The sequence below is a fragment of the Tenrec ecaudatus genome, chromosome 8 (genome assembly GCF_050624435.1).
Source record: "Tenrec ecaudatus isolate mTenEca1 chromosome 8, mTenEca1.hap1, whole genome shotgun sequence".
NCBI classification, from domain to species: Eukaryota; Metazoa; Chordata; class Mammalia; order Afrosoricida; family Tenrecidae; genus Tenrec; species Tenrec ecaudatus.
Window position 1 is genome coordinate 124006145 of NC_134537.1, and position 26000 is coordinate 124032144.

A 26000-nucleotide genomic window follows, 5' to 3' on the forward strand; every position below is an offset into this window, starting at 1 on the left:
CCAAGCCTCTCCTTTCACTATGCTTTATTCAATTTGTATGCTGAGAAATAATCCAAGCTGGGCTTCACGAAGAAGATAGCAGGGTCCGGATTGGAAGAAGGCTTATTACCAGCCTGCAATATGTTGAAGACTCAACGTCATGATTCCTAGTATCACTATGTTCACACTACAGTTTGCTTCATGGAGCTAAACTCATCTCCATAGTCTGGTCCTAACTAACGTACCCATTTTCTCTCTCGTTGCTTGGCCTTCTCAGCAAAGGAGTAACGACCAGTCCCTGCTCCGTGGCTCTTGCACAGGCTTCACGCACCTAGAATGCCCCATGGCAGCTCTCCCAGGCTGGTCCTTTGGCACTTCAAGGCCCAGATCCAGTGAACACCTCTGTTACCATAGCCAGAGAAAGCAGCCTTCATGCAATCCTTTTGCTGTAATTAAAGATTGGCTAGAAAAACTAAACATGGTAACTTGCAGAAAAACAGAAATCTGCTGCTCTATTTGCAGCATGTTGGTGTTTGGCCCGGGAAGAGGCTGTGCAGTTGCATCATTAGGTTGGTAGGGACTGCCATGGGTGACACTGTTGGAAAGGGTGACACCAAGACTGCCTACAAAATTTTGGTGCATTTTTTTGGCAGCAACTTATTATTCTTTATAAAAATATTCCTGTACTTTACTAGAGGCACAAAAATATTTTTCATAAATTTAACTTACAATGTTCATTAAAATTATACCTTAATATATAAGGTAAAACGCAATGGTAATTAGCTTCTTTATTTTTACATTGTTAGATTGAGGCTTCCAATTACGTGGTTGGTCTGCATGCGCTAATTAGATGGCATGGTTCTCATTGTTGCTACCAGCGCGTTCATAGTTGCTGGCTATGTCACATATTCTGGGGTTTTAGATACAACAGTATGGTCATTAGTACCACTTTTATGTCACTTTGTCATACTTTGGTGGTTTGCATCATATTACTGTGATGCTGGAAGATATGCTGCCAATATTTCAAATATCAGCAGGGTCTCCCACGGCAGCCAGAATGCAGCAGCGCTTCCAGATGAAAACAGATTAAGAAGCTGGTGGTGCACTGGCCAGTAAAAATCTTACGAATGAAAGTGGAACACTGTCTGATAGCGTCCTGGAAAATGAGCTCCCCGGGTTGGAAGGCATTCAAAATACTACTGGAGCAGAGCTGGCGCCTCAAAGTAGAGTCGGTCTTAATAGACAGGTGAAGCGTTGGGGCCTTTATTGGCTGATGGTGCACGAATCCAAAGAAGAAGAAATAACTAAACATCAGTGAATAATTGGAATGTGGAATATGTGAGGTAGGAGTCTAGGAAAATTAGAAGTAGTTAAGAATGAAATTGACATCTAAATCTATACCTTATATCTTAGTGAGCTGAATGGACTAGGATTTTTCATTGAGGCCACTGACCAGCTACAGATTTGGCTCATTAACACCCTCTATGAAATAATACACTAAGGAATTTATGACTAGTTGTTATGTATGCATGATTATAAGCATTCCTATCTAAGGATTCTATATAGTCTGCTTAGGGAGAAGGTCCAGGTTGGGTGAGTGTAGAAGGGGTGACACCATAAGTTACCCCACTGGGTGAAGAAACCCTAGTGAACCCAATGGGTTTGGGCATCAGCGTTGGGTCAAGAAGGCTTGTTCAACTATCCCTGTCACCTCCTTGAGAATCACTGTCATGCTGAGCCACTGCTAGGAATGAGTCCTGTCCCTCACTTTTGCTACAGCAAAAAAAAGGACCACAAAACATTGGTTCCTCAGTCTGGGAACAGGAGCCTTGGCGGTGTAGTGGTTACACATTGGTTACACATGCAGAAGGTTGGCAGTTTGAAGCCAGCCGCTGCTCTGTGGGACAAAGACAGGGCTTCTGACTGCCATGAGGAGTTCCAGTCTCAGCAAGGACCCTTACCTATAGGTGGCTATGAGTTGGCATTGACTCGATGGCACTGAGGAAGGAATTTTAAAAGATCAAAAACAGTTTTAGCAAAGTTGAGCCTGGCTCATGTGGATCCCTTCATGTGTGTGAGAGGCCTAAACTTACCTCTGAGATCTATGGTTGACTCATGTGTCTTATAAACAAAAACAAACTTAATAAGCCTTGGTGGGTTGGAGAATTCCTACTTCGAAACGTTGTTCAAAGAATACAACAATAAAATAGATAGTGGAAAGGTAAGGGCTTGGGATAAGCATTCAAAAATGGTAGCCCGATATATAATTGTGTATTTTAGGCACCCGTGTGGCCCTGACTCACAGTGAAGTAGGCAAAAGTGGTGGGGCAGGCAGGCTAGTTCTTCTGCAGAATGCCAGAGCCTCATGCAATGCTATGCAGAATGCCATGCTCACGCATACTTTCCTGGGAAATCGGCTCATAGTTCGCATCATGCTCTGAAATAAGTTCATGACCCCACACAGGCAAGAACCAGTAGGTCAATGAAAGCTCTTGATCTGGGGAGAACACAGGCGGGTAACAGAAGGAAAGGCGGCTGGTCAGAGAGGAAGAAGAGGTTACCAGTGCAGGTTCCGATCTGTCCCCTTCATCACAGACTGGGCGTTAGGCCAGGCGTCGACTCCCTGCCCTCCGCTCCTCGGACTCGGCACGGCCGGCGGGCATCCCTCAGTTTACCTTCAGAAACCGCGCGCTTGGGGCGGAAGCTCCCGGGATCGCAGAAGAAGGGGGTGGGGCGCCGCCGCCGGCGGATCCGGGGGCGTGGCTAGGGGCGTGGCCCGAGCGGGGCGGGAAGGGGAGCGCGCTCGGCCGATAGGCTACCGGCGTGGGGGCGGGGCCAGCGGGGCGGGGCCTTGCCGCCAGCTTCGGGCTCCAGCGGGAGCGCAGCGGAAGCCGAGCCGGAGTGCGGAGCGCAGAGCGCAGGAGGGTGTTTTCCTGGTGGCGCTGCCGACGCCGAGCGGTGAGTGTCGCCCGCAGCCTTCGCTCCGAGGCCCTGTCACCCGGGCCCGCGCCCTCCGTCCTCCCCGCCTCGGGCCGGCACCTGCTGGATCCGCAGCGGCCTCGGGGACTCGGAGGAAAAGGGCACGCTCCGGGCGGCGGGTCCTTTGTCTGGCCACGACGCCGGGTGCCGAGCGAGCGCCGGAGCGCGCGGCCCGGCCGGGGGCGCCTCGGCTCGGGGGGCGGAAGCCGGGCAGGATGCGGGCGAGTTGGCCGCGTCGGAGGCCGCAGACCGAGGGTTGGGTCGGGGAGGGAGGAGGAGCGCCCTGGGAAATGGTGCCCCGAGGGCGCGCGGCCGGCCGGCTGGGTGCTGAGCGTGGGGCGCGGGCGCTGGGACGTGGCGCTGTTCTGTGCCTGCTGGATTGATTGTGGGACTGAGCTTTGCCAGAGAGCTCTTTTCAAGCTTCCATTCCATTTCAGACCCACACATTTCCCAGGATCCTTCCTGCTGATGCCAATGGCTGTATGCGTGGTCAGAGTCGTTTAAGGTCTGCGTGGAAATCCCCTCCAGCCCTATTGAATAAGAATACCTTTCCGACACCGGAACCCACCTTTTAGCCCAGGGTAGAACTCACCTACCGTAGCCTCTACTGAACCGCAGTACTTCATCTTTCTCCGGCTGATCTTGGGCCAGCTTGTGGTAACCGTTTAGTTAGCAGCCGGTGCTTAACCCAGGGTTTCTTTCCCAGACTAATCACCCAGGTTTTTTTTCCAGTGAATCTACTCGCAAGCCAACCTTCCCCCGCCCCGAAATCGCCTCATCTTTGCCCCTTCTCAGTAATTGTCATCAACCATGGAAACCAAAGGTTATTCTTAACTACCTCCATCACCACCTCCTCCCGCCTCCATGCCTAGTCCCCCCCCCCACCCCCAGTCAGCCACTGTGTGGTCTTCCTAAACATCTGACATATCTCCCCACTTCCCTCCATCAGATTTAAGCAACACGCTAGAGTCTGGAGTGTAGACTGTCCCTAGTTACAGCCCTTTCTTCTCAGGTCTTTCCACCCCCACCCCCTGCCTGTGCCCTTGGGGAGCCTGGTGGCCTGTGGGGTAAGCATTGAACTGTTAACCATGAGGTCAGCTGCTGCCCCGTGGGATAGAGTTCAGGCTCTGTGCCCATCAAGATTTACAGCCTTTAAAACCCCGGAGAGGGCCACCAAGAGTTGGAATGGATTCCACGGTGGTGAGTTTGGTGTGGGTTTTGGTTTGTTGCCTTTGCCCTCATATTGCATCTGATCACTGTGTGTGTCTTCTGATGACACTACAGGACAGGGTAGAACTGCCCCATCGGGTTGCCAAGTCCGTGAAGCTTTACGGAAGCAGCCGGCCTGTCTTTCTTCCTCAGAGTGGCTCATCGTTTGAACACTGTGTCATCCGGCCCAAGTCAGATTGGCCTACCCTCCAAGCCTAATAGCTTACCTTCACAGTTTCACTTTCTATACAGCCATGTTGACCTTCATGACTGGAGTGTCTGCCATATATCACTTTTGCTGGAGAAACACCGACTTATCCTTCTGTTCTCACTAAATACTTCAGTGCTGCTGGATGTTCTTTTGACTCCTATTTTTCCTAGGAGAGAAAGAAATGTCATCTCCCTTGCAGTTGCTTGTGTATGATCTCCCCTTCTAGATTGTAAATACGCTTCTGGGGCGTGGGGACTCGGCTATCCTCAGTGATTTTCTCTATCTCCAGGACCTGGTGCCAGGAAATGTCTCCATGAATGCCCATGGTTTGTGTTTTTATTACAGTGTGGTTGAGTGCCATCGAGCGACCTTATGTACAACAGAACACAACACTGCCCAGTCCTGCTCCATCCTCACAGTGGTTCCTATGCGTGAGCCCTTTGTTGAAGCCACTGTGACACTCTGTCTCCTGGGGGACCTTCCTCTTTTCCATCTCCCTCTATTTTACCAAGCATGATGTATTTCTCCGGGGACTGGCCTCTCGGCATCATGTCCAAGTATGTCAGATGGAGTCTCGACATCCTTGCCTCCGAGGAGAGCACTCTGGCCTCCCTTCTTCCAGGATGAATGGGTTTACAGTATTAGGCTTTCTGTCGATTTTAGTGTGATACAGGAAATCCTAATGAAAAGATTTGGGTTAGAAAGGAATAATGCAAGTGAACAATTTCAATATGCAAGGTAGTGGTGCAAGTCCTAAGCTAGGTAGTACCCACTGCCTCCTGGTTGATGCCAACTCATAGTGAGCCCCTAGGGCAGTGTAGAGAGGTGTTCCTGTGAGTGTCTGAAACTAAATCATGACAAGAGTAGAAACCCTCTTCAGTCTCCCATGAAGCAGCTGGTGGTTACGAACTGCCAACCTTTCAGTTAGCAGCCCCCAACACATAAAAGACACCACCAGGGCTCTTGGCCATTAAACCAGTCTTTTATCACAATGCACTCTTCCACTTTGAATGTGCTGGTGGTGAAATTGCAACTAAGCTTAGTTGCAATTTTATTTTGTTTTTCCCCAAAGACATATTTCCAGTGCAGTGAATTATTTAGTATGACTCTTCTAGTCATCATTATAAGTCCCACCCAAATGACTTTCAGGAGGAAATCAGCCGCTTGAATTAGAAACTGCATAATCATCACCTCATCTTCTTTATTTCTTAGAGTGAGTGCATTCTGTGCTATTTCAGTCTGCAGTCAGATCCTGCCATCTTAGTTACTGTTTGTCTCTTCTGAGTGAGAAGCTTTTGACGTTGTGGACTTGGGTCCCTTTCTTGAAATTATATTTAATATTTTTCATTTCTGTATGATCCCTATACAACAACAAATCTCAAAACCGCTGGCCCAGGAGTGGATTTCAATGCAGAGTTCCCCATTGGACACAGTAGAATTACCCCCTAGGGTTTCTGAGATTAAATCTTTCTAGGAGCCAACAGCCTCATCATTTTCCCTCAGAGCAGTGAGTGGATTTGAACAGCCAGTCTGGGAGTCAGCAGCCCAATTTTTAACCTGCCACTTAGGTGTAGAGGAGGTGCCGATGGGTTAGTGGGACTGCTAATTACAAGGTCAGCAGTTTAAAACTACCACTTGCTCCACTGGACAAAGATGAGACTTTGTACTTCCTGAAAGAGTTACCGTCTCGGAAACCCACAGGGGCAGTTCTGCCCTGTCGCATAGGGTCTCTGAGTCAGAAGAGACTTGATGGCAGTGAGTTTGGTCTTTTGGTCCCTCTCCAGTAAGTTCATGGTTTGAATTCTAATTCTGCCACTGAAAAGTTTGGCAAGTTGTTTAACTTCTCTAACTCTTAGGCGATTGAATTATAAAATGGGAACAATAACATCTTATACCAGTCCCTTGAGAAGGACATCATGTTGGGTAAAGTAAAGGGGTAGTGAGAAAGAGGAGGGCCTCCAATGAGATAGATGACAGTGGTTGCAACAATGGGCTCAAACCCAGGAACAATTGTGAGGATGGTGCGGGGCCAGGCAGTGTTTCATTCTGTTCTGCGTAAGGTCGCCATGGGTCAGAACTGACTCAGTGGGGTCTAACAGCAACATCTAATAGAACACTGTCACCTACTGAAATCACATATGGAATTGATCCTTTTCTCTGTTTGGTTAAGTGTTTTTAATGAACTTTTCAAAGTATTAAAATTCATGGGGATAATTAAGAAATCCACAGTATAGGTTCTTCTGTGTTCATTCTGAGATTTAAAACCCTGAAGGAGCCCTAGTGGCATCCTGGGTTAAGCACGGGGGTGTGCTACCCATATTCAAACCCACAGTGACACTTTGCCTCTGTGCTGCAGAATCACTGTGAGTTCCAATCTACTTGATGACAGGTGTGTTTTTACTTTTAGGGCAGATACCAGGTTTGATCTCATACCTCAAGTTTTCCATATAGGACAGATGCCAAGGCAGCCACGGTGATAGAAACTGCTGGAGCTGGTGTACTAATATAATGCGTCCTTTTGAAATCACTACCATAAACAAAGTATTAAACAATAGTTTAGTAGCAGATGGATTCCCTGCCCCCTTAAACAATGATTTGTAGATCGGTATAGACATTTCCGCATTAGAAACTAATTTTTAATTGCCTTAATTCCCTAGATAATTGATTCTGCTTTATTTTGTATTCAATGTCTAGTAGTCTACAATGTAAGCAGAACATTAAAACTTGAAACCTCTTTGGGAAAACCCAGTGTGAGATGTCCACAATGATGAAGAGCTGCTTCCTAAATGCTCCCCCCTCCACCCCCCACTATCATGATCCCATTCTTACCTTACAAATCCGGCTGGACCAGAGCATGTACACTGGTACAGATAGGAACTGTAAACATAGGGAATCCAGGACAGATGGTCCCCTCAGGATTAGTGTTAAGAGAGGCCATACCAGGAGGGTGGAGGGAAGTAGAGTAGAAAGGGGGAACTGATTACAAGGATCTACATATAACCTCCTCCCTGGGGGATGGACAACAGAAAAGTGGGTGAAGGGAGATGTCGGACAGTGTAACATAAGACAAAATAATAATTTATAAATTATCAAGGCTTCATGAGGGAGGGGGAGGAAGGGGGAAAGTGAGGAGTTAATATTAAGGGCTCACGTAGAAAGCAAACGTTTTGAGAATGATGATGGCAACAAAGGTACAAAGGTGCTTGACACAATGGATGGATGGATTGTGATAAGAATTGTACGAGCCCCCAATAAAATGATTTTTTTAAAAAAAATGATGAAGAGCTGCCTGTTGGGGTTTCAGGGTAACACGTTGGGGGAGCAGGGCAGTCAGACAGGAACTGGAGAAGTGATACGACCTCAGTCTAGGTGGCCATCTGCGGTCACTTGGTCTACTTGTTTCATCAGCATCCTGAAATGCTACCAAGCTACACTTTATCGTCTCAGGAAGTGCTTCAAGTAATTATGGGATCAGGATATATTCTTAAGCATTCTCCGCCCCCCTCCCCTACACACATCTTTGTTTATTTTCTCTCTTAGTGATCTGTCAAATTAAGACTGTTCTGAAATCTTAAGTAGTAACTGTTTCCCTCAGGAGGTAACTTTGTAATCCTTTTAAGATGAGATCACCATCCCAGAAGAGTTTGTATAGTTCAGCTAGGCGTTAGCTAATATAGGTGAGGTCATGCTTGCTGTAGCACTTCAGGGACTGCAAAAACCAAAGGTCTCCTCCCAGGACTGTGAACTTGGTGCCTTCCTGGAGGAGGGAGGGGCGGGGCGTGTGGATGGTGACAACCAGTGAGGAGCAAGTATGCACGTGCATGTGTCTGATGTGATGAGGAGTCAAAGTAGGATACTAAGGTCAACTGAGACTGTTAATTATGTATCATTCAGATACTACCATGAAGGAAATTATGTCCATTTCTCTATTCTAGAAGAATTCATGTATTTTTATCTTTCAGCCAGTAACTTTACTAAAACAAGGATGAATCTCATGCTTCATCCCAGATATGACTATATTTTAAATACTTAAATTAAGATTGATTTGAGCTTCTTTTTTTTTTCTTTCACTTTGAAGAACTGATTGGTTTGTTGCATGAAAAATATCATCATATTTCAATGAAATTTATTGATCTGAGCCAATAAGGAAATGATTTTGGAAAGCTGATTCCAAGTTAAAGCCTCTATTACCAGTTGCAAGGAGAGAATTATTTTATTGCTGTCAAGAGTTAAAAGGTGGTTGAAGTCTGAATTTCATTCAAAGAGTTTCTGTACTGTTTGCATCAGAAGTACCTGCTGAGAACTCTAGGGTTGGATTGGTGGTGCTGGGGAGCTTTGGGGTCCCTGAACATGTAAAGGACCAATTATGGAGCAGACCAGGGGGCCAGGAAGCACACTGGCAAGAGGGCCAGGTTGCCTTTCAATAACTACTCAGCCCCTTTCATTTCCCACTGTTTTGATGCAGATATTCTATAGTCTGGAAATGCTGGTGATGTTTTTTCATGGACTGCAATATAATATCGATATACCATGTATTCGGTATTTGTCTGTTTCCAGACTCATTAGTCAGCCTGTAACTGTTCTCTAGTTGATGAGTTAAGAACAACGTTATCTTAATCTCCCACCAGTAGGTTTGACTTGTGAGCTGCCCACTGAGAATTAGTGTGTGTAAAGTTCCTTGTGCCTCACCCAGACTTGGTGAATGTCTGAAAGAGAAAGGTGGCTAGCCGGGGCAGGTACAGGATCACTTTCATTAAAGGGGATACCTGCAGCTTTGTCACTCCTGATCCTTCTGAGACAGGTTAAGAGCCGGATTGGCAACCTCAATCCTGGTAGATGTAGATTGCCATTCTACCCCACTCACAACCGGGCTCCCTTTGTTGGCATTGTTATAAGCTGATTGTTGTTAGAATTTTTTTAGTCTTAAAAGCATTGTAAACTGTATTAGCTTATTAAGGCTACCGTAATAAAGTAACTACATTTTGGTGGGGGTGTTTAAACAACCAAAATGTATAGTCTCAGTTCGCCGTGCATTTCAAGGAACCCAGGAAAGACCTTTCTTGCCTCTGTTTCTCTGGGAGCTCCCAGCTATTTGTTTTTCCAGCTGCATCTTCAGAACGCCCTTTCCCTGTATCTCCTGCTCGCTTGTGGAACACCCCTCAGCTTGGAGTAAGACCCACACTGTTCCGTCAGCATAACTGAAACCGTGTACAGGGACCCTCGTTCCAAACAGGGTCATGTTCACAGGGACCTGGGCTTAGCGCTGGAACATCGTTTCAATCCATAGCTCAACTACCGAGGAGGCCCAGACATGGGGTTTACTCTTCAAAATCACTGCCATTGAGTCAATTCTGACCCATTCATAAGTGACCCAGGAGGACAGGGTAAAACTGCCCCTGTGGGTTTCTGAGACTGTCACTCTTTACTAGAGTGTGGAAGCCTCATCTTTCTCCCCTGGAGCAGCTGATGGTTTCTAACCGCTGAGCTTTTAGTTTGCAACCGAACACGTAACCCACTGCACCAACAGGACCCCTGGAGTTGACTGGACAGGCAGTTTCTACTCAGTTGTCTGAAATGTGCATTAAGAGATAGAGGGGGAACATAGACATAGAACTAAAGGAAATTAGGAGAATGGTGCCTGAACAATGTATCAATCAAGAGATCGCATCACAAAAATGCCTTGACCCTTTAATATAGTTCCTCATGTTGTGGTGACATCCCCCCCTACCATAAAACTATTTTCGTTGCTGCTTTATAACTAATCTTGCTACTGTTATGAATCGGGCAACCCCTGTGAAAGGGTCGTTCTATCCATAAAGGGGTCTCGACCCACAGGTTGAGAACCGCTGTGCTCGCCAGAAGAGCAGATAGATGCAGACTCCCCAGACTAGGGCAGGCAGGATGAATTGCGACCATGGACTCTAGTAGCCCACTTGAATTCTTTCAGAGGCCCCCTCAGACAAGTCCTTTAGGGGTAGGCTACCCTTCCTGGTCAGGCTAGTGATGTCGCAGTAATTAGTCCACTCTGTGTACACTGCCTGAGAGCAAGATATTTATATTGCAGAGTAAGTGGTCAGAATTTAGTGGAGGTTGAATTACTTGGAGACTCACAAATAGATTTAGGAATTCCACTATAAACCATCGACTTCTGCAAGCTTCCGAAAAACTCACCACTGTCAAGTAAATTCCAACTCATAATGGCCCTGTAGGACAGGCCACAACTGCCCCTGTGGGTTTCCGAGGCTGTAAATCTTTATGGGAGTAGAAAGTTCTGTCTTTGTTCCGTGGAGCAGCTGGTGGTCTTGAACTACTGATCTTGTGGTCAGCACCCAACTCATAAGATGTAAGCACCCAACCAGATGTAAGCTCTGGTACAAAATGTCCATATAAATTGTTCGTGTGGAGAAGTAAGCATTGGGATAGCGAACATCATGGAGTGGCTTTATGATGGCTGATACTGACTAACTTTATTTTCATTCTAGTTAATAACATGGAGACCAGTGAAAACTCTGTGGATTCGAAATCTGTCAAGAGTTTGGAAGCGTGAGTATCCAAGTAGAATCTATAGATTGTGATGAGTTGTACGAGCCCCAATAAAGTGATTTTTTTTTAATGTGTATATATTTAGACAAGGGAACGTTGAAAAGTTCTTGGGAAAATTGAATTAAAAGATAGTGAAGTTTTCCCACAAACCTTCAAAAGCCTCCTTAGATGGCGACGTTTGAGAAGTGGGGAAGGCTGGGGTATTACATTTGGTCTTTATGGATCAAGGTGGGTTCCCCCAGCAGCTGTGTGGCCTTACACGGTGAATTTGACCTCTTGGAATCTCATCTTTAACATTTTCATGGAACTGTGAAGTGGATAAAAGAGGCGTGTAGAAAGCCACCAGGCAGAGCACTATTGAGAAAGCCAGCCAGTGAAACTGGGGCGCAGGGCCCCTAAACATGAGGCCTCCGTGCGCCAGAATTGACTTGGTGCAGTCGGTTTGGTGTTGGGTTTTGTCTGACCTGTGGTTTCCTAATTTGTGTCCAGGTCAAAGGTCAGGCTTAGGCTCCCTTTTTGCCCGGTTAATGAAAGCACAGCCGTGCCCCTGTGACAGCATTTAGTCAGGGCTCCTTTCAGCAGCAGAGTTGAGTGACTGCCCCAGATCCAAAAGACTATCCATCCTCGAAGCCAAAGTTTCCAGAGTCCTGGTGGCACTGTGAGTCAAAACCACCAGCTGCTCCAAGGGAGAAAGACAGGGCTTTCTGTTCCTCATTAAGAGTTAGCAGCATCTTGGAACCTACACAGCAGTTGAACGCTGTCCTATGAGGTCGCTGTGAGTCAAAATCAACTCGATGGCAGTGACCTGGGTTTGGGTTCAAGATTTTCTTCCAACCTGGAAAGATAAAATACTGTATATACTCGTGTGTAAGCTGAGGTTTTCAGCACATACGCCGTTTTTGTGGTTAAATTAGGTGCCTTGGCTGATAGGCGGGTCAGCTTATACTCGAGTGTATACAGTACTTCACCAAAGCTACAATAATTTCTTTAAGTTTAATCTATTCGACCGGGAGTGTGTTAGCATTTAGAAGAAAATAGAAACATACAGATCAAAAGTGTGAGCTTGGAAGTCCAAGAGGTGCTTTCAACCCCAGCTCGTGTCCTTCATGGCTGCACCAGCCCCAGGACATTACTTAACCGTGTCTTTCCTCTTCTGCAAAACCTATGATTGTGAAATTTCAGTGAGGCAAGCCTTCAGCCTGTCCTCATAACGTTCAAGACCCAGCAGGTGTTCTTTTGAGTTAAAATTTTTACGAATATATAGCAGCATAGATCCTTTCTAACTCTGTCAACTATTGTTTGATTTCTAAACAGGAAGATCTTCCATGGAAGCAAATCAGGAGACCCCAGTGTCCCCTTGGACAGTAGTTACAAAATGGATTATCCCGAGATGGGCTTATGTATAATAATTAACAACAAAAACTTCCATTCAAGCACAAGTATGTATCTTACATGGTCTTCAAACCTTTTTGCATATGTGTTCCATTTGACATGTTAAAAACCAGTATTAAAATGTTATTAGTCAGAAGAACATAACGGAGGGTAAACATGAAGTAGACACGGGACAGTATACCACAGGTCATATGTGGGGTTTTTAAAAAGTTCCTGGAAACATCCCTTTACCTTTAATTCCACTTTTCCATGAACTTTTTGAAGCTTCTCCTATAACACAAGTTCATAACTTTTGTACCTAGCTTCAAAATCCCTGTCTTCCAGAGACGATCCTCTTATCGTTATGCTACCTTCCTGTCTGCACACCCTGACTTTTCTGTTAACTTGATTCTTTTTCCTCTCAGCTTTCCAAGAACTAGCAAACCCTTCTGATAAACAGCAGTGGAGGTGGACACACCTGACCTCTGGCTTCCCCATTGACACGAGGCAGGGGTCAGACATGCCTTTCCCTTCCACCCTTCGCTGCCCTGTTCTCATACCAGCCATTGCTCCCACAGCATTCTTCTTTTCCAGGCTCGATAATTCATTACAATGGCCGCACAGTACACACGGACAAAACTCACACTTACAGGGGGCTATTCAGAAAGTTAACAGATTACCACAAGTCAGGATCAGCATACAGTAAGGACACAGTCATTGTTTGCAGCAACCAAGTCTTAGTCGCAGCCAAGTCTCTCTCCGGTCCTCAGTCTCTCAGTCCCTTGGCCTCTGCCTCCATGGGCCGGAAAGCCAGCCCTTCAGCCTCTCTGTCCCACATCCCCATAGTCTGGCCCAGATGGTATTCTCTACACCAGAAAGATGTTTACTTGTGTTTTATTGACAACCCCAAGGCATTTGACTGTGTGAATCGTTTAAAAAACAACTATGGATAACTTTGAAAAGAATCCCAGAACATTGCGTTTTGTGCATGTGGGACTTACACATGTATCAGGAGGCAGTTGTGAGAACAGAACAAGGGAATACTATATAGCTTAAAATCAGGAAAGATATGTGTATGTCAGGGTTGGCTCCTCTCATTGTACTTATTGAATCTATGCTGAGCCAATCATCAGGGAAGCCGTATTATAAGAAGAATATGGTATCGGGATGGACATGCAGATGGAACAACCTTTTTTGCCAGAAATGAGAATTTGAAGCATTGGCTGATGAAGATCCAGGATTGCAACCTTCGGTGTGCATTACAACTCAATGTCAACCAAAAACCTCACAACTGTACCAATAGGTAATAGGATGAATCGAGAAAAGATTGAAGTTGTCAAGGATTTCATCTTGCTTACATCCATAATCAATACCCAGGGAAACAGCAGTCAAGAGATCATAGTACTCATTGCGCTTCTTAAATCTGCTGCACAAGACCTCTTTAAAGCGTTGAAAAGCAAGTGTGTTACTTTGAGGACTGAGGTTCGCCAGTCACAACAACATTTTCCATCACCCTAGATCATTGGGTCTCAACCTTCTTATTGCTGTGACCCTTTCATACAGTTCCTCATGTTGTGGTGACCCCCGCCCCCAACCATACAGTCATTTTCGTTGCTACTTTATAACTGTAATTTTGCCACTGTTATGAATCAGGCAACCCCTGTGAAAGGGTCATTCGACTCCCAAAGGGGTCGCAACCCATAGGTTGAGACCCACAGCCCTAGATGCATGTGAAAGTTGGGTATTAAATAAGGAAGGCCTAAAAATAATTGGTGCATTTGAATTATTGGGTTGGCCAAGAGTATTGAAAGTACCATGGACTGCCAAAAGGACAAACAAATCTGTCTTGGAAGAAGTACATCCAGAATGTTCCTTACAAGCAAGGAGGAGAACTTCATCTCATGTACTTTGGACATGCTGACAGAAGAGACAAGTCCCTGGAGCAGGAAATCACTGGATAAAGTAGAGGGACAGCAAAAAGGAAGGCCTTCAATGAGATGGAGTGACACAGTGCTTGTAACAATGGACTCTACCCTACGGACAATGGGAGGGGACAGGACCGGGCACACGGTCGCTGAGTAGGAGACGACTATATGGAGGCCAGTACCAACAAGACTCCCAAGGACACAGAAGGATGACCCTCTAGTAAACTGAAAGGTTCCACTAAGGGAACCAAGGTGGTGATTGGGTTCACACACTACTTAAATCAAGTCTTACTCCCCCCTAAGCCTATCCGTTAGTATAGTAGAGAGCACCCTCCAAAGTGGGGTCCCAGCCACAGGTGCAGAGTCCAGAATGATGATGTAGCACATAAGGGTTGGTGGCTAGAAGGGCCATATAATCGTCTCCGGCTCAACCATGTTGCAGGTGTTGTCTCGGGTAATATTTCTAATAACCCTGAGAAACACCTTGGTCCTGAGCAGAGTCCCACAGACGGACACTAGCTGGGACATGGTGCGTCTGGCTGCCCAGGCTGAGCCCTTAGTGGATGTAATACTCTACTTCTATTTCTTGTCTCTTCAGTTCTCCCACTGAGGAACTCTTAGCCCGTCTTAAGGATACCTTTCTTTGCCTTACTTCCTTGTACTTTGTGGCCGGATTCTTGTCTCCTTCCTTTGTTACTAAATTTCTAATGCAGAATAAGCATCCCATCTCCACTGTTTGATTCCCTCCTGAGCCTGGTTTGCTGTTTGTGCCTCTGCCATTCTACTGCAGCCGCCCTCTACGTGCCTGCTCCCTGGCCCACCCAGCAACCCCCTTCTCAGTCCCCAATCTAGAGAAGAGAGACGGTAAAACCCTTTGCAGACGCCCCTCCCCTTCAAGAAAAAGTCAACTCTTATTTTGGTGTGTTGGATGGGGCTTCAGAAGGTCTATGGAAAAGTGTAATTTTCCCGTGACCTTTGCGAAACCCCTTGTCTTTATCCAGTAGTTTTTACCTGACAATTTTTAAAACTTAATTTTATTCATAATATTGCAATGAACATTATATACCCTGCCTGGTCAACTGAATGTAATATAAGCATTTTTTTCAAGTTGCATAATGCCTCATATCTGTCATTTTAGTGGTTACATAATGGTTTATTCCAGAAGCATGGGGGGAGTGGCTTCAAAAAGTTCATGGGGAAAATTCATTTGCTTTCTATTCCATTTTGCCATGAAATTTTTCATCTCCCTGGCATTATCATCCACGTAGCATATTACTTGTCTTAGCATATAGTCATATGTGCTGGGCATATCCACTTAGCATATACCATATATACTCGCATGTAAGCTGAGTTTTTCAGCACATTTTTTATGCAGTTTTTGTGGTAAAATTAGGTGCCTCGGCTTATATTCGGTTCGGCTTATACTCGAATATATATGGTAGTTAAGACTTGACTTTTCCCTGCTTCCATTTTGAAATTGATGGTATATTAATTCTTCAAATGAATACTTTAATCCTATTAGAATTAATCTTAAAAGAGAGACACAGGTGAAGAGAATCCCATTTAGGACACTCCAGAGGCAAATCAGAAGTTCGGAGTGCTGAGCCATGGTGCAGTGACCATGAAAAGAGCAAGAACACACTGGAAAGAGATGCAAGATTTGTTGCTCAGATTAGTCGTAAAGAGTGAGGAGGAAACCTTGAAAGTGGGTCTCTAAACCTGAGTAACAGCATTTTTAATTGCTTTTGTCTAAGTACCACCTTCAGTCATTAAGGTCAACGGAAATTGCTTATTAAGGGTTTCTGGTTTTTTTTTTCAATTTGTAGATATTCTGCCTCATAATACGATGCTCTCATTCTATAAAATTTTATGATGTTTAACTTGTTAAAAACCAGCACTACAACAAAGGATCTTTGATGGGGTAGTGGTTACGCGTTCAGCTGCTAACTGCAAGGTCAGCAGTTTGAAGCCATCAACTGATCTGGGAGAAAGTTGGGGCTTTCTGCCACCATTAAAGAACAACTCAAACAAAATGTTATTTCACTTCCCCTCCTCCCCCTGCTCAATAATTTTAGATCCATGGATGGCTTTTGTCTTCAAGTGAGCTTTTCTGGTTTAACATTTGAAGGTGTGGTCTCACCGCCATCTCTAGAAGCCTAGTGGGTCTTGCCATCACAGGCTTAGGAGGTAACCCTAGAGGTCATCCGCATTATCAAATAACTACAAGTGGTCCTCCGTCTTTCCAGTGTCACGACCATGATGATTTTTTTAATTTTTGTAAAAATTGTGCTCGTATATAGAAATCATAGAGGCAAAATGAAAGGGGGAAACTGTAAATCAGACTACTATAGAACTCTTAACAGAAAAGTGGTGAGAAAAGAGACAAGCAACAATATTTTAGAAGCATAGTCTTTTTTGCTATTGATACATATTAAACTACAGCCACATTTTAGCACTTTTGAGATCTGCCTGCATCATGCAATTGATCTATACTCTTACGTGGATGGTACTATATAAAAGCGTGGTAAAAAGCCCAGGACTCCTGCATAAAGGTCCAACCCTAGTCTTGTTTAGACAAGTTTCTGAACTCCTTTATGCTGAATTTCTTACATCTGTACAAATGAATCGAGTAGTAATCACTATCTCATGGTGGTTGGAAGGATTAAAGGGAGTCTCATACTACAATGCTTATTAATGTGGTAGTGTTTTGTCCTTCCTGAAAAGGTATTATCAAATTAGTAATGTACCTTAAGATATTTGAAGACTTTGAATCAAGGAATTAAATATACTTTGAATACATGAGATGCAGGTGTGTAGATATGTGGTAGATATGAGGTAGACAGGTAGATATGATATGATTTTTTTAACGAAACAAAGACCACATTATCTTCTAGTCTTTTTAAAATAAATGAGTAAATAAAACCGTGACCATGACCATTTTTAACCAAGGCAAGTTTTGGTCTCTGTGATGGCAGCACAATATTCCCCTATGTGAGTAAATAGCGATTTATGTAAGAAAGCCCATCTTGATAGGCATGTCAGCTCTGACTTGTATTTCAGTCACTGAGAAGCTGTATGTGCCAAGAAAGCAAGCTTTGTATAATCGTGAACAAAATTCACGGATCCAAAGGACTAGGATTTTCTGAGCATTTGCCAGGATGGGCAGGCTGTGCCTGTCACTGAGCGGCTCCTTTCATTTCAAAGCAGTTATTACTATTTTTTAAAATACAGTTACGATTATTCTTTCTGTTCCAAGAAATGGCACCTCGCTCTGGTACGGATGTAGATGCAGCGGAGCTCAGGAAAACCTTCGGGACCTTGAAGTATGAAGTCCGGAATAAAAATGATCTTTCGCGCGAAGAAATGGTGATGTTGATGCGCGGTGGTAAGAGAAGCCCAAGAATTAACCTTCACTGGCCAGCTTCATATTTTGCCTTAGCTGGAATTATGCCTATGAGGTCGAGTCAACAAATACTGCTACAAAACCATAGGAACCTTTATTATACAAAAAATGTAAAAATAGGGTGCTGTTGTTCCTCAACCTCTTCTCCTTCTGGGTTTGTTCGGTTCTGAAAGCAGTGGTCCATGCTCTCTAACCCTCCCTTGAACCCTCATCCATTGATAACACATCAAAACAGCAGTTGGGACACTGCCCGGCTACTCTCGTCGTCTTCCTGTAAGATGGTGTTTGAATCTGATGAACTAAAAGGTGTCTGAAGGAGCGAGATCAGGGCTCTAGGCTAGATGGGGCGGGCGAGTCCTCCCAACAAAGTTTTCTTGAGAGTAGACCTTGCTACCCTGGGGAATGGGTGGGCACATGGTTGTGGTGGGGGAGAACCCTTGGCACAACAAGACTTTTTCTACTCAGCTTTCTTAAAACTTCTTTATAAATAGACCCCGTGATTGCCCCATGTCCTTTAAGAAAGTTAGGATTTTGGATTGCAAAATACACTCACCATAACCTCTGGAGCTGATTTCACTGTCTTGACCTTACCTGGCCCAGGAGATCTCTTTGGAAGCCCTTGTTCGATTGGACCTTTTTCTCTGGGTCATATTGGTCCGTCCTTAGTTTGGATGCGTTCCATAGAAATCATCGTCATTGGCTTGGATCGTAAAGGACTGTTGTGAGCATCGGTTCATTCCATATAGCTGACCGTCACAGTATATTCTTGGCCCTCATCGTGCCAAAAGCCAGTAGCAGGCAAGATGTTTCTATAAAATTGCAAATGCTGAGTCATGTGACACTCCAGCCTTCGTCAACTGTCTAATCAGCAGTAAGTAGTTCTGTGGCCTTCCCACCCTAGCCTCTGGACTTCCACCACAACTTCTTTATTCCAGGAGGTGGAACATCTTCTCTCCTTGACTCATCCCCGAAGTCTTGCTGACCTTCCTTAAAATGCTTGCTCTTTCTAAAAGCTTGTTTGGTGTGCAGCAGCATTTCTGTAAACTGGTAGGTGCTGTCAGACCGATCCTGACTCACACGGACCCATGAACAACAGCAGAGAAACACCGCCCGCTCTGGTACCATCGTTACAGTTGTTACTGTATTTAACACTGGTGTTGTGGCCACTGTGTCCTTCAAGTTCACTGAAGGTCTTTCAGGGACCATCTACCTTACCCAGCAAATGCCCTCCAGGGACAGGATCTCTCCTGACCACGTGTCCAGAGTGCTGGAGACAAGCCTCATCAACCTTGCTTCTACTGAGCATTCTGGGTGGGACTACCCCCTAGGGATCTGCTGGCTCTTCAGGCAGTCCCCAGGACCTCTCAGTGGTCTTCCCCAGCACGCTCATTCCCATGCCTCCATTCGGCTTCAGGCTTCCTCACCCATGGTCCAGCTTTCACAGGCCTGGGAAGCAATTGAAATGCCCGGACTTGGGACCGGTAGATGTACCTTCATCTTCAAACTGACACCTGTGCTCTTTGACACCTCACCGAGGTGCCGTGCAGCACATTTTGCCCAGGGCAGTAAACACATTGTTTGATTTCTTAACTGCTGCTTCCGTAAAGTAAAATGAGATCCTCAACTTCAGTCTTTTCTCCGTTTATCCTGACATTGTCCACTGGTCAAGTTGTGAGGACTTGTGCTTTTCTCTTTGTTGTTCATCAGCAATTGCTTCAAGTTCTCTTCACTCTCAGCAAGCAAGGTTGTGTCATCTGCGTAGCGAAGGTTGTTAATAAATCTTTCAGGCTTTCAGCTGAGTTCCATCCAACATCAACAACAATAACCCTGTTTTGAATCTGCCTTACATATCTCACGGCTCCCGGTCGATGTACTGCTGCATCTGTTTTGAATTAGCGTCAGAATTTTACTGGCACGTTATGTAATATGGTTCAAATTTTCTGCACCTTTTTTCGTGTGGTGACTGTATCTTTCCCTACTGATGATTCCTGCATCTTTCAGTATTTTGCCCACAGAATCCTTCGGTGTTGCATTGCAGGCCTCGGTCTCCCTCCAGGTTTGTTCCACTGAGACACACGGTGTGTGCTTCCCCGTGGTTTCTGACTACTGGGCTCACTTTCATTATGATCTCACGGTGACGCTTTACCCTGTTCTCGAGCTGCCCTCCGAACATGGCTGTTCCGGTCTCTTATTTCATTATCTATTCCATATGCTTTAGAAACCTTACATTCAAGGGCAAGTTTCAGAGGCTCTTCTGACGTCCACGTTAATCCTTTCTGGCTCGTCCTTCGATAGCCTTCTGCCTTCTCCGTGACGATGGATGTTCTTGGTGTCCCCCCGCAGCTCATCAGCTCTTCTGTTTTTGGTGTTCGATGCGTCAAACCTGCGCTTCGGATGCTCTCAGCAGTCTGGTGGCATCTACTCAAGGCTGTATTTTGGCTGTCGAGGGAGAACTTTTTTCATTTGCTTCCGCTTCAGCCTGGACTTAACACGTGATCAAATGATATTCTGGTTTCCAGTTAGCCCCTGGCCTTGTTTAGCTGATGATACTGGGCTGCTCCATTGTCTTTTCCCACAAATGTAGTACAGTCAAAGGTTACTTTTGCACCAGGAAAATTTAACAAAAAAAATTGGAGCCAAGGGCTGATATCACTTAAGAAAATCAGTGAACGTCTTCCCAAAGCCCTGAAGCTTAACAAGTTAAGTATTAACTATTAAATGTTCTCTTAGGTTTTTTCCCCATGGCACAAAAAGGTATCATTTTTCTGTTGTTTTTTAAAGGAACCCTAAGAAGACTTGACAAGTCTATTTGTTTTTTCTTTTTTTTTACATCATTTTATTGGGGGCTTGTACAACTCTCATCACAATCCATCCATCCATGTGTCAAGCACATTTGTACAATTGTTGCCATCATCAGTCTCAAAACATTTGCCTTCTACTTGAGCCCTTGGTACCAGTTCCTCATTTTCCCCGCTCCTCATGAACCCTAGGTAATTTATAAATTATTGTTATTTTTTTAAAAGTCTGTTACTGAAAGAGCTTGTCTGCTGCCATCTCCTAGCAGAGAAGCAGAGCGAAGCGCATTGTGCTTAGAACAAGCCATGCGTGTGTGAGCTGGAGTGCCAGCAGCGTGTTTGTTGACTTGCCCGTGGAGTGAAGTATGCGAGTCGTTGCATTGCCCTGTCCCGGCCCCGATCTTGTGTATCTGCTAAGAATCGTTCTTTTAACGACGTTATTCTTCCCAGCTCCCTGAAATGCTCTGAAGAGCTGGTGCTGTGCTCCAAGTTAGGTGTGGAGCCTTTAGTTCCGTGTCTGTGCTATTCCCCGACAGTTGATCTTGTTGAATAAATGGCTGTTTTTGCCTCCTTATTTGCAACTGCCTTTCAAGTTTCCGAGGAGGATCATAGCAGAAGGAGCAGCTTCGTGTGTGTGCTCCTCAGCCATGGTGATGAAGGCGTTATTTACGGAACAGATGGACCTGTTGACCTGAAAAAACTGACCCGTTTCTTCAGGGGGGATAATTGTAGAAGCCTCGCTGGGAAGCCCAAACTTTTCATTATTCAGGTACAGTATAGCTGAGCTCCTCAACCGTCTGCTGCCTCTTGCTGCTGCTGGGGTCCCACTCACGGTGACCTCGAGAGTGGCAGGGTCTGACTGGGCTCCCGCCCCCCGGGGGGTTTTCATCAGCTGAATTTTCAGCAGTTTATCACTAGGCTTTCCAAGGTGTCTCTAGGGGGACTTAACACTTAACTGTTTGTGTAACAGCCAAAGGCCCTAACCATTGCACACCGGGTATTCCCACACACAGACCCGTCAGCCACTCCTGACTCGGTGGTACAATCACTGCGGGATTGATTTATTCCCTTGACACTACTGAATTCTTACTCTCTTTCTTCATTTAAACCATCACCTAAGAGATGCAGCATAAATTTCAACTTCTACATAACAAAAAACATAATTAACACACATTTTCACGCCATCTTTGCATTGCTTAGAAGTAATTAATTTGTAGAAAAATATATATATGCCTACCCACCCCACCCCCTGTTTTTTTCTCTACCACCCAGGCCTGCAGAGGCACAGACTTGGACTGTGGCATTGAGACTGACAGTGCTATCGACGATGACATGACATGTCAGAAGATACCAGTTGAGGCAGACTTCTTATATGCATATTCTACAGCACCTGGTAAGAACATTACAAATAATGTCTGTCGTGTGTTGATTTGAGGTCTCTTGCTGTGATGGATTACAGAGTGGAACTCTGAAGAGCTGGTCAGTATTACAGTGTACCTTAACCATACAGAAGCCTCAACAAATCGTGTCTTGCCACGTTTGATTAGAAAAATGTGCATCCATGTCCACACCGACATGTTTGAATATGTGTGTATAATGAGCTTACTAGCACAGCATCACTCATGAACTTCATACCAGAGAGTAAAGGGGGCTTACAGATGTGTGTGAGACAGTGGAAAGATCATGCAATTTCCCCACAGACTCCTTGAAACCCCTCGTATTGCACTGTGACATAGGCCAAAGTCAAAACTTGACCCACTCTGTGGAAAAGGAGAGAGGTAGACTTTCTAGGAAACCTTTGGACGATTGGAAATAACAAAGATAATTGTGACTATATAAGAGAGCAGTAAAACTAGAAAGAGCGAAAGAAGCACATTAAGAAATTATATATTACCCTCCATTTTTAATGGCTGTGTTGAAATGCCATCATATAAATCAATATTTATCGGCGAGGTGTCACCAAGTTTGACAGTGGTAAGATACACATAACATAAAAGTCACCCTTATATTGCGCATTTCTTCATTTCGTGCTGAAATTGGGGGGGGAGGGTTTGGTGGTGATTAAGACAGACATAGGAACGTGCGGCCATTTTCAAGTGTACGACTCAGTGACAGTAAGGACATTCACAGTGCTGTGCCACTATCTTGATCTATCACCTGTTTAAATCTTATACTCAGTACTTGGATTTTTTATAAGAGTTCAGCATTTTCAAATATGCTTAATATATTGAAAAAAATCACACACTACCATTGAGTGGATTCAGACCAGTGGTTCTCAATCTGTGGGTCACGGCCCCTTTGGGAATCAAACAACCCTTTCATAGGGGTCTCCTGAGTCATAACAGTAGCAAATGAGGGTCACCACCACACGAGGAACTGTATGGAAGGGTCACGGCATTAGGAAGGTTGAGACCACTGATTCCGACGCATTGGTGACCCTATAGAGCTTCCCCTGTGGGCTCTCCAGACTGTGACTTGCCCAGGAGCAGAAAGCCTCAGCCGTAAAGGGGAAAGGGTGCATTTTCTCCATATGGGGTGTCTGGTGGTTTCACATGGCTTCATTTGGGGGTTAGCCGCCCCCGACAGAACCTGCACTCCTAGCACCTCCCAAGGTGAGCGCACTGACCAATTTCAGGCAGTGGGCCTGGCTAGTTCATTTGAACGAGAGTGTAGCAAAGACACTATTTTCCCTTCATGGAGTTTATTTGCTCCAGGAACTCTAGACAAATTGCGGGCAAATCAATTGATTTTCCCCCTCCCCTCTTGGCTCATCCAGCATTAAAGCAAGATGAAACCTGCTGGAGACATCATGCTGTTCAGAATGATCTTTTTTAGGTCTGTTTGCTCCTGCATGTGTTCTTGTTTGTCGCTGTTGAAGGGGCTCCTGGAGAGTGAGAAGCCTCACTGCTCTGATGGTAGAATTAGCCCACAGTGTCTGCCTTTGCTGAAAGCACAGGACACATACCACCAGAAGCCAAATGTGCCCCCCATTCTTCCCTCTTACCCCCATCCCCCCGTTTTACAGCTCATCTTTGTGATTATGTCATGATCTGCAGCGCCAGCTTAAACAGATGCCCATGGTATTTGGCTCTCTTTGCCTTATAGGTTACTACTCCTGGCGAAATTCCAAAGACGGGTCCTGGTTCATCCAGTCGCTGTGTGCCGTGCTGCAGCAGTGTGCCCACAAGCTGGAGCTCATGCACATCCTCACTCGGGTGAACCGCAAGGTCGCAACCGAGTTTGAGTCCTACTCCCTTGACTCGACGTTTCATGCAAAGAAGCAAATTCCATGCATCATGTCCATGCTCACAAAGGATCTGTATTTTAGTCACTGAAGGAAGATTTAGGGGTGGGGGTGGGGGTTGTTTTTGTTTGGGGAGGGTGGAGATTTGTTTTCAGTTTTGTGAGCCAATTGGAAAAAAAACAAAAAACAGTATAACTACAGATACTTTATTCCCTTCGTTCATTTATATCCAATCAAATACTTCCCGTGGGCCTGTTTTCATCATCATAGAACCACGCTGAAGCTACCTCAAACCAAAAGCCAGGTAGCCGGAACTGACTTTAGTTAGGAATACATTAAAACAGTAGTGTTATCATTGTTGTTGAGGAGAGATGATGGTAGATTTACAACTTTCATAATTAGCACGTCTATGGTACTGTGTTCTGAATTTTCAAGTAAGTATGAAAATGCTATGCTCTTCAGGAGTGAATTCTAAAAATGCGCTCTCGGCAGAAGACTTTGTTCTCGTTCTTGAGCTAGCGCCCGGGACGCTGGGATCCGCCAGCATGACCCAACGCTCGAGACCTTTACTTTTTAACCTGGTTAATTGTGTCTTCCAAGCGTTTCCCTGAGCTTGTGGCTTTGTGATGTTTTGTCCTGAGCATGTCTTTATGGTTTAAAAATCATGTGTAATACTGAAAAAGAAATGAATCATTTGGAGAGAGTGAGCCTACTGGGTTGACCCTTTGAAAGGCGGCCTTTGTGGAGGGACAGAAGGACAACTGAGATGCCACAGATCTATCTACCAGCATGAGTTTCCTAGCATTTGTCCTATGCAAATTAGTCTCATGTTCCCATACCAGCAGAATACGTGAGCTATTCATGTAAACACCTCAAACTTCATGCTTCTTGGGTGAAGCCACTCTAGAGAATATCAAAGTGTATAACTTGCTTGCACGATCAACAATAGGAAGAGAGCAATAAATCCATCACGATCTGCTCGGTGATCAGAGCAGAGGTGGTGAGATCCCAAGTCGGCCCTTGTCAGCCTTTGGGAACATGGCAGACCACAGACTGTGGCTCCAGAGGAGGCTGCTGGCTCCCCCGGGGTCGCCTGTGGGGCTACTTCCAAGGCAGGAAGGAGTCTTCCAGTCAAGGAACCAAACCAGAAGCTTCTCACGCGGAAATTTCCCAAGAGTGGGTGCCACCATAAAGTCAAAGACCTCTTTGTGGTAAACATTTTGAGCCCATTATTTTCTCTTGAAGTTCACAATCAAAAGGAAACTGGTACAACCTTATGCCGCCCTCTGAAATGAAAGGACGAGGCACACAGGACTTTGGAAATCACCCAACCTGAGACGAGGAAGCTGAAGGCCCGAGAAGGGGCCGCAGGGCGGCAGCCCCCGCCCCCCCACCCCCACCCCATATGGTAGCTGTCATCGCACCGTTCCCGTCTTCGGCTTTTACTCTGACGTTTCCAGTCTACGTTCTCTTTGCTCAAAGAAAGGAATGCCAGCCTTTATAAATGACTCCTTCATAGTGACGACGTCTGTAACTTTTTATAGTAAGTCTATCCTGTAGTGACATCCTTAAGTTATTCCTGTGTGGCCATTTTTTGTAAAGATTTGTAATTCTGAATTTTTATTTCAAAATATCAATTTAACACAATTGCCAACACGTTCAAGTTTTTTGTTGTCTTCATCGTCAACTTTGTTGTGCTACTAAGTGGAAGTGAAATTCTTAGCCAAGAGCTAAGTTTTCTCATGTCAAAGGGGATGTAACAGAAATCTGATCTGATATTTTGAAGTGGTAGCAGAATATTGAGTAAGGTAAGCTTCCCACGTCTCCCAGACTCTGTTGCTAAAAGGACCTTGATTCATAGATTTTGGTTCTTAAATATGAATCTATTTCCCCTTGGTTTGCTCGCTTTGGGAAGACGGATATTACTGAAGTGTAAAACACTTCCTCTCCCCCACTATCGTGTCCCAAATTCTACCTCACAAATCCAGCTAGATCAGAGCATGTACACTGGTACAGATAAGAGCTTGCAACATAAGGAATCCAGGACAGGTAAACCCCTCAGAACCAATAATGAGAGTAGTGATCCCAGGAGGGTAGGATTAGGGTCATGATAGGGATGGGGGTGGGAGGAGCATTAAAGAACAAGAGCAGTTTTTCCTCAACCTTCCTAATGCCGAGACCCTTTAATATAGTTCCTCATGTTGTGGTGACCCCCAACCATCAAATTATTTTTGTTGCTTCTTCATCACTGTAATTTTGCTACTGTTAGGAATCGGGCGACCCCTGTGAAAGGGTCTTTCGACTCCCATAGGTGTAGTATGTTTCATCGGTGCCATACTGC

The 26000-nt window shown here is 45.2% G+C and overlaps 2 protein-coding genes across 3 annotated transcripts in view; one reads left to right on the plus strand and one right to left on the minus strand.

Annotated features, from left to right (window-relative positions):
- Window positions 1-2718, minus strand: part of PRIMPOL (primase and DNA directed polymerase) — a 46901-nt gene extending 44183 nt beyond the window's left edge. Inside the window, exon 1 of one of the 2 annotated variants that reach the window (XM_075556826.1) lies at window positions 2541-2718. The gene's annotated coding sequence lies outside the window, so the exon portion shown is untranslated. Of the gene's footprint in view, window positions 1-224; window positions 327-2540 lie in introns of those variants that run through there. The other variant, XM_075556827.1, reaches the window with a different exon arrangement.
- Window positions 2719-2829: 111 nt separating this feature from the next.
- Window positions 2830-25313, plus strand: CASP3 (caspase 3). The gene is made up of 7 exons (XM_075556833.1): window positions 2830-2937; window positions 10861-10921; window positions 12236-12360; window positions 17474-17602; window positions 21009-21184; window positions 21688-21808; window positions 23521-25313. The coding sequence occupies exons 2-7, from the start codon at window positions 10869-10871 to the stop codon at window positions 23748-23750; spliced, it is 834 nt and encodes a 277-aa protein (XP_075412948.1). The 5' UTR covers window positions 2830-2937; window positions 10861-10868; the 3' UTR covers window positions 23751-25313.
- The last annotated feature ends 687 nt before the right edge of the window (window positions 25314-26000 follow it).

Coding starts and splice junctions, on each gene's coding strand:
- CASP3 (XM_075556833.1), top strand. CDS start 10,869: ATGGAGACCAGTGAAAACTCTGTGGATTCGAAATCTGTCAAGAGTTTG. Junction 17,603..21,008: donor GGTGATGTTGATGCGCGGTG/GTAAGAGAAGCC, acceptor CTGCCTTTCAAG/TTTCCGAGGAGGATCATAGC. Junction 21,185..21,687: donor CCAAACTTTTCATTATTCAG/GTACAGTATAGC, acceptor TCTACCACCCAG/GCCTGCAGAGGCACAGACTT.